This window comes from Belonocnema kinseyi, chromosome 3, assembly GCF_010883055.1.
Source record: "Belonocnema kinseyi isolate 2016_QV_RU_SX_M_011 chromosome 3, B_treatae_v1, whole genome shotgun sequence".
NCBI lineage: Eukaryota > Metazoa > Arthropoda > Insecta > Hymenoptera > Cynipidae > Belonocnema > Belonocnema kinseyi.
This window is the reverse complement of record NC_046659.1, coordinates 97144751-97159835: the sequence shown is the minus strand read 5'-3', so window position 1 is coordinate 97159835 and position 15085 is coordinate 97144751. Positions and strand designations below refer to the sequence as shown.

Below are 15085 nucleotides of genomic sequence, written 5' to 3'. Positions count from 1 at the left end.
TTATTTACAAAAAAAGTTCTTAGGTTCAAAAAAACATTCAGTGAACTGAAAAACTGTGGTCGGTAATATAGGTATTTAGCTGTGTCACATGCCCTTAAAATGATTTTATTTGGAAGTCATTATGTGATATTTTTCAATTATGAATGATTGAGTATGCTGTCGTATTATTGTTTTTAAAGGAAACTTGAAAAGATTGATTTTGAACAAATGATAGATTATTAAAATCTACAGATATATTTTGTAGAATGCACCTCAAACTATAAACGTTTTTTTCACTAAGTAATTTTTATTTTCAGAGCCCCACGAATACCTCAACAAGCGATGCCTCGTCAACGCCTGAAAAGGCCGATGCAACAACCGGTACAAATGCCACAACCGAATAATGTTGGAGTTAATAAACAAAGAAGAATGGATGTTCTCCTGCCAGATAGAAATGAAGATCCAGATTGCCATGTTATTGCCCAACAAAAGCGAAATGATGGAGTTCCTGTGATACAAAATGTTCAGGGTGCTACTACGCCACCTAACAGAAGTGATTCCACGATACATCTCACGGATTCTATAACCCTCAGTGTCAGGCAACCTGGTAACGAATGAACAATTTTCCTCTTTTTTTTCTTTGTACGTCTTGCTTTTTTTTTTGTAAAAATGCCTTTATTGTGAAAGGGATTTGCATTTTTTAATTCAATCAAATCCAGTTGAATTTATTTGCATTCATAAATTCAAATGGTAATCAAAGTTCTCATTTCTATTTTACCCCTTTACCTGCATGTTTTATTATTTAATAAATATGTAATGAATATCTAATGAATTTATAAGCTTAAGTATTTATCTATATACTATTCTCTTTCGTTTCAAAATTTAAAATATTGTTCCTATTTCAAATTTTGTAGTTGCATGCACTTGAATTGGATTTCTTTAGCTATGTGCACATTTATGTTGTTCAGTTTGCCGAAATTAAAAAAAAAAACACTTCTCCGTAGAAAAGGGTGTGCACTGAAATCCAAAATCGTTTCTTTTTTCACTAATCTAAAGGTTCCGCTCCAGCTCCAGTTCAGAATACAGCAGGGCCAAGCGGAAAGAAACCGGACGCAAAAGCTGTCGCGAATGTTTTAGCAGCTCGAGGAATTACAGTGACTCCTGCTATGCAGAAGGGAAAAGCGGCTGAACAAAAACAGTTGGCTCAACAGCAACAACAGCAGCAGCAACAACAGCAACAACAACAGAGGCCATCCCCAGCACAAAATATCCAAGCTTTAAATCTAAATTCGGCTATTTCTATTATTCCGGCGAGTTCTCAGAGAAAACAGCAGGAACAACAGGGACAGTTTGCGGTTCCTCAAAACAAGCAGAGCAAACAACCGTCTAGTGATGTTGAACGACCACCAAGACCTCCGACGGTCGATCTTACGCAGGATGCTCCACATCCACCGCCACTTGTTAGACGAGGGAGGCCACCCAGGTAATTAAAACAAAACAAAAACATTTATTTTTAGGGTTCATAGTCCCTATTTGCCTGTCCCTCTCCCCTACCTCCTTGAATAAAAAATCTCCTAAAATAGCGGAAATGGAACTTTTTTCGCTGTTTTTTTTACAAAGTTTCAATTCATTTTTCAAGAATCATCAGAAATTTAGGAAATTAAAAAGCATGTCACTGTGAAAGAAATTCTTTTTACTGATATCGACTTCAAGTATTTTTACATGATTTATTTGATATATGTTTTAAATTGATGGATGTTGAAAGCAAAGACATTGCCAGAGATTGAATTGAGAAATTAAACCTGAAAGCTAAATCAATTTTATGTTTAATTGGAAATAATTATACTCTCAAAAGTAAAAAGTAAGTATTTTACTCCTTTTCACGAAAGTGGCAAATATTTAAAACGTCTTTCTCCAGTAAGCATCAAGAATGTCACAATTAATCAATGTTAGGGTAGTAGGTTGAAGAAGCAAAAGTTTTGAAAACCAAAAATAATACTAATAAAAGTATATCTTAATAAAAATTGGCGAAATTCGACAAACTGTTAATGAAAGTTTACTAATTCAATTAGAGAAAGTTGAATATTAATTGAATAAAAATGCCAGAAATGAAAAGCGATGAAAAATATAAAAATTTAACGAAAATTCACAAAATAAATAAAAATATGTGAATTTTGATCATGGGCGAAGGAGGGCTCAGGTCGAAAACTATTAATTTTAACAAAAATATGTAAATATCCACGAAGAAAGGGACGTAACAGATTTCTTCTAAAAATTCAATATTTTTGTAATTGAATAGAAAATTGAAATTGAGAAACCCGGACAAAAAATTACTATACTACCCTTCAATTTTACCAGAGTACAGTGTAAATAAAAAGGGAGAACAATATCCATCTGGATGCAAAAAGAGGCTTCATTGACCCGCCTCCTTTATTTCAGCCTTTACACTTAATTTGAAAGAAGATTACAAAAATAGGAAGCGTAACAAATAGAAAAGTTTAATAAAAAAATGCGATTATGTAACATTTTCTATATAATTGAAAAAATGATAAGGAATTCTTGCGAAATTTATGAATACTTTTACACCAACATGACGTACTTTAAAAATATTTTTCAATTATATCATTCAGTTTACAATGCGCAATTTAAAAATCTTTCACTTAAAAAGTTTTCCATTTTGGATTTTAACCTTTATGCGTACATTCTTCATTTAAAGACAGTTTTAAGGACCTGAAAATTTAGGATAAAAAACCTTTTTAGTTGATAAATGTGAATGTAAATTATAGTGAATAACAAGTGAATAATGATTGATTTTACAAGACGATTTTAATTAGTTTAAAATTAAGAATTTCCAGATTTTAACGTTAAAAATTAAACTGTTTCAATTGGTAATTCTAAGTAGTTAAACAAATGTAAACACCCGATTGAAACTTTATAAACTATTTTCATTTTAAAAATAACTTCAAAATATTATATTCATAATTAAAGGCTTTAAATTAAATTAAAAATATTGTTTTAATATAACATTTGAAATTTTGAAATTAAGAAATATAGCAATTGCCTACTTTTTAGAAATATTTTATTTTTCATGTAAAATCAGTAATTGTAAATCAAATCTTCAAAACCTAATTTTGAACGTTACAATTTTAATTGTTATATTTAAAAGTTTTAATTTATAAGTAAAATAATTTAATTTTGATATGTAATAAATGTTGATCACCTATAATTCTAAATAAAACCGGATTAAGTTGGAGAGATATTTAGAAGGTCTGAAAAGATTCACAATTAATTTAAAGTTTGAAACGATTTCAAATTATTTAGACAAAGTGTCTACGTATACCGACAAAATCTGGCTGTTCGTGCCGAATTTCGATGGAAATAGCCCACGGCTTAATTTAAATCAAAATATAGATTTTTGCAGATTTAAACAAAAATCTTTAAACTTTTTAAGAATTATGAAAGCCTTTAAAAATAATAAAAAACATTTTTTTACGATTATTAGGAACATTGAAAATGACTTTTTATTTTGAAAAAATTAATTTCAAGGGAATATTTAATATGATTTAAAAACAGATTAAAATTTGTTGCAAATGAATATGGAAGATTTTTAAGGAAATATTTTTTTATTTTGTAGAATTTAAGAACAAAATTAGGAAGAGTTCGAATCATTTTGAAAGCTGTTTAGAAGTTGTGAAAGAATTTCAAAAATAATTTAACATTTGAATAAATGTAATACAGCATACATGTAGATGTTTCAAGGTTTTGAAGGATTTTTAAACTATTAAAAATGCAAATAATTTAACTTTTAATTTAAAAAGTGTTCAATTTCTAACAAAAATGTCATTGTCCCGTTCTTAATATTTCTAGCTTAAAATTGCTTTAAATTATCTGTAGCTCAGTTTTTTATCACTTTAAATGGAAAATTTTTTAGCATTAAATAAAAAATTTTTTAATTTAATTGACCGCGAAAAATGTTTGCGAACTGGATAATTACTGTGATATGACCGGGAATTTTTTTATGTGATTAAAACGGTCACCCTGTTATTTAGAAATTAGAAAACATCTCTTTAATGCTTATACACTTAACAGCAACGATTTTTTAAAAAATACTTTTCTTAATTTGTGGATACCGATTTTTAAAAATGGTTATAAAAATCAGAAAAGACTCAATAAATTATTAAAGATACACTTATAAATTGGCGAAATGTCACTAATTGCTGGAGTAAAAATACGAGAATAAAAGCTGTCTTGAAACCAAAAGGGATACAGCGATATAAAAAATACAAAAAAAAAACGTTACATAATATCTGAATGATCCCTTAATTCCAACATCCAGCAGTTACTAAACCTTCCATAGGGCCCTGTATTTAATTGCCATGATTTTCAAGTTCTTATCACATGGTCTGAATGTTTATGATATGAGAGCTAAAAAATATTTTCCTCAATAGGTTGAAAGCCATCAAAAGTCGCTAAAAATCAACCGAGAATGAAAAATTTTTGTCAATTTTTGAAGAACATTCTGCAAAAATAGTGCAAATTCCAATTTAAAAGAAATCTTAAATTATAAACATTTTTCTATGTTTTTTGACTCATTTCGAACGTGAATCTTTATTAAATTGCCTCAACTTATCATCATTATTGTGCAACTTTTTTCATAGAAAATTCTGAATAAATTATAATGTACGAAACAAGTAATAAGAAAAATTCTGTATTTACTTGAAATAATGATTAATTTAATTTTTATTATTATTTTTCTACAGGTGAGGCCTATGAATTTCCCAACTTTTTTGTTCGAGCTTTAAGTTTCTGAGATATGCAAACAAAAATAAATTAAAAAGTTTAATTAGAGAGAGTGATTGTATAATAGTTTAAACTGCATTGAAACAACAAGAATTAAGTATTTTGAAACTTATGAACAGCCTACATCACGTCTCCACCGACATACGAATTTACAAATTGTGGCTTCGAAAAGGAAAAATTAGAATTATTTACACACTTAATCTATTTGACCTTACCTTACTCAGAGTAAAAATAAATCCTTCAATACGTACACACTCACAGAAACACAATGAAGTTTTATCGCACATACTAGTACAAAACTGACCCATATTAAGTCATTCACTTCACGTCACCATTTTATATCGAAAAAAAAATCTACAAGACGCGTTCACTCACTTCTATCCGAAACCACTAAGGAATTAATGAATATTAATTAATTATTAATTAATTAATATTTTTAAATAAACCTGTGATTTTTTACTATTATTTAAAATTCCATTGGAGAAATGTTCAAAAATATTGCTATTTCATTAGGGAAATATGCATTTATTAATTCAGTTAGTAAGATATGCACTAATTCAAATTTATAGGGGCTGCGTTAACAGATCCATCCTTTCAAAAGAAAAAAAGATTTGAGCCTCCTCACAAATGCGTGTAAATGCTTTTTAGGTATTGGAAGACGTTATTCTGCTGATAAAAGTACGATGATAAAAAATGCATTCGTAAAAAAAAACATTCAAAAGTCGAAGTAAACAACAGAAAAGCAGAATATTTTTTATTATTTTTTTCTTTTTTCAATCAAAAACAAAAAAGAAAAAACATTTGCAACAAATCTATCTATGTTTAATTTACTGTGAATTTTTTTGTCTGATTTAAAATAGATAAAAATTAAAAAAAGGCGAGAAACAAATCTCGTAGTTACATTTAAATATTAGGCGTTAAAAGGAATTTAAATTTCGATTGATTCAGAATTTAATTTCTTTAATTTTAATTTAAAAAATGGTTTTAAGTATTTAGTTAAAAATATTAAAGTCTGAAGCTTGTACTAAATCCAATTTTCTTTTGTTACAGGGCATTTTTGACTTGTCAAGTGTGCGATAAAAGATTCCAGAACCAGGAGATGCTGACGCAACACATGGCCAACCACAGAGCGACCAGCAAGCTTCTTCACAAGTAAGTTTTTATTTATTTTGGGAACTGTTCCAAACTATTATCGAGTGGTTGAAAATCTTTTGAAAACTTTGAAATATTTTTGAAATCATTTAAATCTGTGTGAACTGTTTTGCAATCTGTTAGGTATCTTTGTGAAATTCTTTAATTCTTCGGTGTCTACCTGACCAGGAAATCGGGAAGTAAAGGGGAATTTTTTCACCTTGAAAACCCCGAGAAATTACCACGAACTTGTACACTAATATGAAACTGTAAAGTGTTTTCATATATGTTATTACTCTAATTCAGAGTTGGAACAAATCATTTGTGAAAAAAATAATAATTTTCACTTGGAATAGGGAATTTTCAAATAGAATTACGATTCTGACTTGGAACACTGATTTGATAAAAGAGTTTTAATTCTAAGTTGGAACAGAGAATTTCAATAAAGAAATCTAATTTTTGGGTTTGAGATAGGGAATTTCCATGAAGAATTATAATTTTTACTTTGGGTGAGGTAATTTTAGGAAAGAATTATACTTTCAAGTTTAAAACAAGGAATTTCAGTAAGTTTCGTTAAGAATTCAATTTCTTACTTTAGGACGGATGGTTTCCATAAAAATCTATAACTTGGAACAGGGTATTTTTGGCCTAGAACGGGAGTTTAGGAAAAGAATTTTGAGCCTATTTTACAAGAAGGGCATACAACAAATTCCTGTTACGATTCCGAATTCGTCAGAAGTTGAAACTTTCCTCTTTTAAATTTAAAATAAGGGAGTTACTGTATTTCTGAATTACTATAGAGAATTGTATAAATATAATACTCTTCTGGAACAGGATTTTGAGAAATCAATTTAATGGTGAATTGACACAGGACATTTTCTAAAACAGTTCCTGTTCAAAGTCAGAATTCGACTGGTTTTGAAAAATCCTTGTTCCAAATCAGGATTTGTTTGAATTTAAAAATTCTTTTTAGGGGGGGGGGGGGGATAAATACAAAATTGTCAGAATTTGAAACTTTCCTCTTCCAAATTTTAGATTAAGGGTGTTGCTATGCATATTTATGGCTTATAATAGAAAATCTGGTAAATATATATAATTCGAACTTGAAGCACAAATTTTTTGGGAATGTAATTGTTGCTTGAAACTGGGAATTCCCGAAAAGAATGATAATTTTTACTTTAGAAAAATGAATTTTCGTAAAGAATTATAATTTTCACTTTTTTCACTTTGAAAAAGGGCCTCGTAGATCCGAGTACCTTCGAGTCGCGTTTATTATCGCATCTGTTTACATCATGAATGAGAAGAGTTATTTTAAGATACTGCCATCATACAGAAGTCGGCTGGGGTTCATTTTTGTTTTTTGGCCAATTAACTTAATCCTACGAAATTTTGATGCCTTCATCCTGTGCTCTTTTTTTTTAATTTCTTCAAAATTAAGAATAACTTTCAAGCAAATTAGAAAGCTTCACAATTTCAACTTCAAGTTTTTGCTTTTTATTATAATTATAAATAATGGAAAATTATAAATATTTAGAAATTAATTTTATTTTAGTTACATTTTCGGCGACTATGACTTCTTTCGAATTTAAACTATTTTTGAAATCTTGAGCAAATGAAAATATAATTTTATCCTCAGCAAATTATTTTTAAAGAAAAAGTTAAAATTCAATTAGCATTTTGACTCTTTAAAATTATATAGCCTCAATTTTTTTTGAAACTACATATATATATTTTTTTAGAATAATTAACAATACAAATTATGAACATTTAGACATTTATTTTACTTTCATTTATATTTTCAGACAATTACATACTTCTAATTTTAACTAACAATACAGAATTATGAACGTAGAAAATTTTATTTAACTCAACTTTAAATTACATTTTCAAAGAATACGACGTGGCTCTAATTTTAAATATTATTAAAATCTTAAACAATTGAAAATATTATTTCATCTTGTGCTATTTTTTTTTAAAACATGAAAATTTGAATCATTTTTGGAATTTCTTTTGCTCGTTTGTCATTAAAGAAAACGGAGTCAACTAAGAGTATATTTTTGATGAGTTTTCTATAATGTTTTTAAATTTCCAAAAATCATTCATTGTTTTAAAATTTTTCATAAACAAATTCAGAATTTGTATTTTTTCAACAAATAGGCTTTTGACTATTGTTCAACGAATAGGTTCAATTTTTTACAAAATTAACCAATAAGATCTATCCGATGATTTTGCTGTATGATGCTTTGCAAATTCCTAGCAATTGTTAATTATTTAAACAAGTTTTCATACAAAATCAAGAGCTTGGCCTTCTTTTAACTAATAGGATCAATTAGTTTAGGGTATCAAGAAAGAATGTATTTCCAATAACTCTTTTCTAAGATACTTTGAAAATATACAATAATTATTCATTATTTTATCAGTTTTCATAAACATATTCAGAGCTTGGCTGTTTTGCAAGGAATAGGTACAATTTGTTTACGGAGTCCACTAAGAATATATTTTCTATGACTCCTTCCTACGATATTTTGCAAATTTATCATTACTAATAAACATTTAAACAATTTTCATAAAAATATTCAGAGTTGGGCCATTTTCAAAGAAAGAGGCTCAATTTGTCTACGGGTGCAAAAAAGTATATATTTTCAATCAGTCTTTTTTACGTTACTTTGCACATTTACAATAATTATTAATTATTTAAACAATTTTCATAAATATATTCCGATTCTGGCTATTTTGCAATGAATAGACACAATTTGTTTACGGTGTCAACTAAAATTATCTTTTGGACGACTCTTTTTTATGTTGCTTTGTAAATTTACAATTCAAGATTTGGTAATTATTTGTAAATTTGTCACGAGAAAATTTAAAGTTTGGCGGTTTTCAAATTATAGGCTCAATTTGTTTACGAAATCAAAACCGACTTTTAATTTTTTTAGAATAGACAATAAACGCCATAGAATCAAAAAGGAACTAATAATCTCAATCAGGTCAAAAGTTATAGAGTTTTACAGAAAAATTCGGTTGTTTTGAAAAACAAAGTCCCTAAAAAAACAAATTTCGTCCCCGAGTGAGTCTGCGATTTCAAGTGTAGCTCACTGTCTGATTTGGAATGGATTCAGTCCATAAAGAAATATAAATTCCAAGAATTCTCGAAAATAATTATTATTTGAATTAGAACGGAGAATTTTCTACAAGGAATGGGAACTTTCGAAAATAATTTTCATTCTGATTTACAAGAAAGGATTTTTAAAAAGAATCCCTGTTAAAATTCAGAATTATAATTCTTTGACAAAATTTTCTGTTTTAAATCCGAATTAAAATTCATTTACAAAATTCCCTACATCAGGTCAGAAAACTTTGAAATATTTTGAAATGTTTAGAAATCGCTTAAAAACTGAAAGAAAAATGGTTTGAAATCATTCAAATGTTTTGAACTCTTGCAAATTTACCGGAAGGAAACGCCCGGAAATTTAAAATCATCCTTCGGGTAGACACCCTGAATTTGAACTTTGACATTTTTGCCAAATCCTTGAATTCTTGTAAAGTATTTTGAAATCATTGAAATCTGTGTGAAATCTTTGTGTAATCTCTTACATCTTTGCAGGCCTCACAGACCGGTCCCTTTATTCAAACCCTATATTCAGTCAAGGTCCCTAAAATACCCTTTGTGCATTCCATAATGTAACTTTTAACAATTTCACTTTTCTTTCAATAAATTAACTCATGGTTTAGTATACCTCTTTCTGAATTGTCTTGAGTTCTTTCGAAACAATTCAGGGTATTTTTAAGATTCTGAAAATTTGCTAATAGATTTTAATAATTTCAAGAGATTTTTAAGATGTTAGTGTATTTTTAAAACTTCCAAGGCATTTTGAAGAGCTTTTAATTTTAAATATTGTAGGGAAATTTAAGATTCCAAGGACTTATTTCATTAATTTAAAAGGATTTTAAAACGGTTTAATTATTTTAGGATGAAAAATTTTCTAGAATTTCGAAAAATATGGAACGATTTTACAGGATTTATAAGGTTTTGTGATATTTTAAAAGATTTCACGTGATTTTATAAGGCTCTCTAAGATTTCAAGTATTATAAGGGTTTTTTAGAGGTCTCACGGTGTTTTAATAAATTGTCCAGTATTGCAGGAAATATCACAAAATTTAAAAGAATTTCACGAAATTTAATAATAATTTAATGACTTTTAAAGAATTTATTTTAAAAAGTAAGATATTTCTTAGGGTTTCAAAGATTTGAAGAGATTTGAAATTATTTTTTCGAATTCATCCTGAATTCTTTTGAATTTGTTTAGTTCCAAATTACCTAAATTCAACGGATTTTTGACTTTATTAAACTTTTATCGTGAGAATAAATTTATCAAATGCTCAACAGATTTTCAATATTTGAAGTTATTTTTTAATTACTTTCACATTTTCAAGAGCTTTACAAAATTTAAAGGGATTTCAAACTATGCTAAAGGATTTGAAATATTTTAGGTTACTTAAAAATTTTAAAAGTAATTTGTAATTGATTTAAGTAATTCAATTGGATTTCAAAGGATTTGCAATATTTTAGGGAATTGTAAAAGATTCTTCGGCACTTTCAAGAGCTTTAAAAGAAGTTAAGGGATTTCAAAAGATATCAAAGGATTTGAAATATTTTAGGAAAATAAAAAAAAATTGTAAGGTATTTTCAAGAGGTTTAAACAATTTCAAGGATTTTTATAACTCTACGGAATTTGAACAAATTTGCAATGCGATTGTAAAGAATTTCCTAGAATTTGGGAAGATATGGAAGGATTTTACAGGACCTGTAAGGTTTTAAGATATCCTCAAAGATTTCATAAGATTTTATGAGATATCTCAAGATATTTTACTAAATTTTCCAGGTTTCCAGAAAGTATAATAAGATTTCATGTAATTCCATGTGGTTTTATAATAATTTAATAGATGTCAAATAATTGTATCACAAGCTGTGAGCAATTTCGTAGCTTTTCAGAGATTTCAAGAGATTTTCAAATATTCTTTTACAATTGACTTGGGATTCGCCCTGAATTCATTTTAATTTATCCTGAATTCTTTTAAATTCTTCTAAAGTCCCTCTCTTTTACTCAATTGAATGGATTCTTGAAAATGTTTTTTTTTTTTATTTATCTTTAGGTCTTTAAAACTCACCTTATATTCTGAGGAATTTCAACAAATTCTTTTTAATTCTCTTTAATTATTCTAAACTCGTTTCAAACTTACTGAATTCAATCAATTTTTTCATACTTTTTAAATGTGTATTATTCAATTGGTTGTTTTTTTAGTTCAGTTTGATTTTTTATTAATTTTATCGAATTCTTCTCATCTGCCATCTTTATTCATAATGTGTCGATTTTTACTGAATTAAATGGATTCTTTTCTTTCTAATTTTTCAATTCATTTGAATTTTTTGTTTGCAGTTAGTCAATTTTTATTAGACATTCGTATGGTTTCCAAGATTTGAACAGATTTCCAATTATTTTTGGAATTCGTCCCGAATTCTTATTACTTTACATTGAATTCTTTGTATTTCTTTGGAGTTCTCTTCAATTTTTTTAATTCACTTAAATTCCTCAAAATTTACTCAATTCTAGTTAATTTAATGGATTTTTTCGAATTTTTAAAGCTTTTTATTTAATTGATACTGAAATCCTTTAACCTGACCTTAAATTCTTAGGCATTTCATTAAATTCTTTTGAATTTTTCTAAGCTAATTACAAAACTACTGAATTCAATAAAGTTCTTTCATATTTTTAAATTGTTTTCAATTTATTAACAAATTTTTTAATTCATGTTAAGTTACTGTGAATTTCATAGAATCCTTTCCTTTTACCTTAAATTCCTCTAAATTCATTCCAGTTTTACGGAAATCAATGGAATTTTTTTTTTTTACTGTTTTCTACTTCATTTGCATTCTTTTGAATTTAACTTTTATGAATTTATTCTGAATTTCTTACCCTACGAGTCGAACACAAAGTAACATTTGGTCCCTAAATGTTATCCCATAGGGACTGTGATGCCTGTCTGTGAAATACATGACATTTTTGTGAAATCTTTGAAAATCCTTTATATCTGGTACACGTAGAGAAATTCCGCGAGATTAATTGACGACACTGCTTCGTGATTTTATCACGCTTTGGTGCGAGAACTAAGATCTCAGAATTCCTGCTTTTGAACCCTAGGTCTCGAAATTGCAGGAATTAGGCTACGTTTCTCTTCTCTCACGTCTCGAATTCTATGCTTTTAAATCATAGAGTCCGAGACTTTAAATCACGTAAAAATTGTAGCTCTAAAATCATACGCTTTCGTGAATTAAGCTCTTAACATTTCTCTTCGTGTTTATACATGAAAATGGAGTATTCATTCCGTCGCTATTGACATGTAATTTAAATTTTGTACAAAATTGAATAAAATCCTAACAAATATAATATTTTTACAGGTGTAATCTCTGTCCTGCGCAATATCCAACGGCTCAGGCTCTACTGACTCATAAGCAGACCTACCACAAGGAAGTGGACACAAGTCTACAAAATAATGGAGGAATAGAATTAGCTTTGCCAGTCGTAGATCTAAAATCACCCCACGTCGTGAATCGGCTCTCGAATCTTGGAATACAAAGTTTCATTCCTCTCTCCCAACTCAGTGCCCAGACTGGGGGGTATTTCGGTTTGCCTATAGTGACTATAGACGGCGCGAGGAATCCAAATGTTTGCAATCTGGGAGCTCTTGGTGCCACTTCGATTTTAAGCCTTGGTCCCCTTAAACACTTATCCAACAGGTAACTGTAACCGATACAGTAATTGTCTCCCCCCCCCCCCCCCCGTTTCCAACCGAATATCGTGCAATTATCCCAGTCCCCCTATTGTCTCGTGTCCCTTCTCACAAAAAAAAGTTTTGCTCCATCATTCGTCTCAAAACCATGACGTTTTATATTCGATTAAAAATTTAGAAAGCCATCATGCGTTTGTAAAAACAAATTTCATTTTGGAGATTATCTCGTTTCTACATTTTATCAAAGCTGTTATTCTATTGTTGTGGTTTATTGTAATTATCCCAACGAAATTCTATAAACTATAATGCTACGGAGACTAGCGCAAATTGTTCGCTAGTCAGATCTGTAGGTTTTGTTTTTTTTTCGATTTTAGTAAACGTTCTATTCATGGTACTGTGCATTAAAAATGCCATTTTTGAATATCTACTTCAGAATTATTCTTGCTTTTGATTTAAGTACTCGTTGAGAAGGCCATTTTAGTTTATTCCACTGGATCTACATTTGCGAAACGATAGTTGTGTTGCAATTTTTTAAATGGTAGCATTTAATTAAGGGCAAACAAAAGTTGAAGCTCGTGTAGTGACCAGCTTAAGTTATTTTCGTTTATTAAATTTGCTTTTATTTGAGAATTTTTAGTTTTAGATTTACCAATTTTGTTTCTTCAACAGCGAATTTGTCTCGACTATGAATACATTCCATAAACTTAGCAGGAAGTTTTGACGCTGAATATTGTTGCTAATGCTTTAGACTAGAGGCTATTAATTTTTTACTTTTCATTTGATTCAATACGATATTTATGTTTGCGTTTTCATTTAGCACGCCAGTTTGACTATGGGACTTTCTTGCAAGGCCTTTTGCATAAATTGGAAGATTACGAGCGACTTGGTTGTAAAATCATAGACATTTCATTATTTTCCAAAGCTGCTGTATTGCAGGCTTGCGGAATTTACACCATTGAAATTCACTTCGTTTTACACTCATAGTTATTTATTTTCATTCATACCATTTCGGTATTACGTGTACATAGTATAGATTTAAAACCTTAGAAAAGAAAACATGCGTTCGTTCAGACATGTTTCGAGTTTCGGACCTGTTAATAAGATTATCGACTTAGGCCAGAAGAACTGAATTAAAATTATTATTAGGCTCTGTAAAATTTTGTATAGTTATGGGAAAAGTGATGTAAGGTATCACAGTGAAAGAGAAAAGCCTTTATCTCGAATTCAAAGATCGATTTTGAAAAATTCTTGTATTCTTTCGTCCATGATCGCTCTCTTTCTAATATTACAAGAAAGAAGGAAATAGCAACTGAGGATTACTGCCGTCCAAACAAGAAAAGTAGTAACTACATTGTGGATGAGTATCCTGTCAAACTAACCGAAATTGGGATGGCAGAGGACTCATTAAAAATGTAGTTACGACTTTTATTGTTTGGACGACAGATTACAATAATAGAACAAATTTGAATGATTTTGGACTTGAAAATTCGCTGTTATATTATAACTTCCCTTTAATGTTTAAAGTTGTGCTTTTTGAATTTTAAAAAATCCTTTTTACAAGTATTTTACTTTTTTAAATTGAGGATACTTTGCTTCTTTCACTGTGATAGTACATGCAATATAATTGCAGTATTGTACAGGATGATTCTTGATTTTATGTGTGTGCAAGGTAAAACAAAGTTTGTGATATCGTCGAACAGCGACCTCAGGTTTTTCAAAACGGGGAATATAGATAGCTGTTTGGCGAAAGATAAATACTTACTTACTTTTCACGGAGAGCGCATCGATTCCAAGTTTAAATTGTATTGACTGAGAATTGATTGAGTGTACTCGATAAAGGCTCTGCTAGTGACCCAAATGTTCTCGAAACTCTGTCTGTAATTTCAAAACGTGTATATAGGCGTGCATATATTACACTAAAGTTGAATGTTGTATAACAGAGAATCCCCCTCTCGGAGGTATTATTATATTATATTATATAATTATGTGGTACATAAGATAGCATGAATGAGAATTCAGAATCAGAAAGCATGAATGGATCTTGAGTACGCATATCTGTATTTTTATAAAACGTTAAAAAGTACGATCTTTATTATTTTAAAGGTGTAAAAGATTTGATTACAAATAAATCATAAAAATCAAAATGGTACGAATCACTCTTGATATTCACAACTATTTTTAGATCCCCAGATGTTTATGTTGTCCAATTATTAAATATTTCCACTTTTTTAAGAGAGCGTCTACCCCTGGAAAACCGGAAATTGTGAGGGAATTTCCATGTGCCTGGAAAACCCTAAATGAGGGATTTTTTAAAGCCAGGGCATTTTTTCGAGAGCTTACTTAGTTTTTTCAATTGCAATAGAAATTTGAATAACAATGATTCTTC

General features: G+C 29.1%; 1 protein-coding gene across 5 annotated transcripts in view; it reads left to right on the top strand.

Moving 5' to 3' along the window:
* The window catches only part of LOC117170360 (probable basic-leucine zipper transcription factor N), a 32876-nt gene extending 18028 nt beyond the window's left edge, over positions 1–14848 (top strand). For 4 of the 5 annotated variants that reach the window (XM_033357105.1, XM_033357103.1, XM_033357106.1 and 1 more), the window contains 4 exons: positions 297–586; positions 1036–1462; positions 5830–5931; positions 12368–14848. In XM_033357105.1, coding sequence (XP_033212996.1) covers positions 297–586; positions 1036–1462; positions 5830–5931; positions 12368–12710 — 1162 coding nt within the window. In that variant the 3' untranslated portion in view covers positions 12711–14848. The remainder of the gene's footprint in view (positions 1–296; positions 587–1035; positions 1463–5829; positions 5932–12367) is intronic. The other variant, XM_033357104.1, reaches the window with a different exon arrangement.
* Positions 14849–15085: the final 237 nt, after the last annotated feature.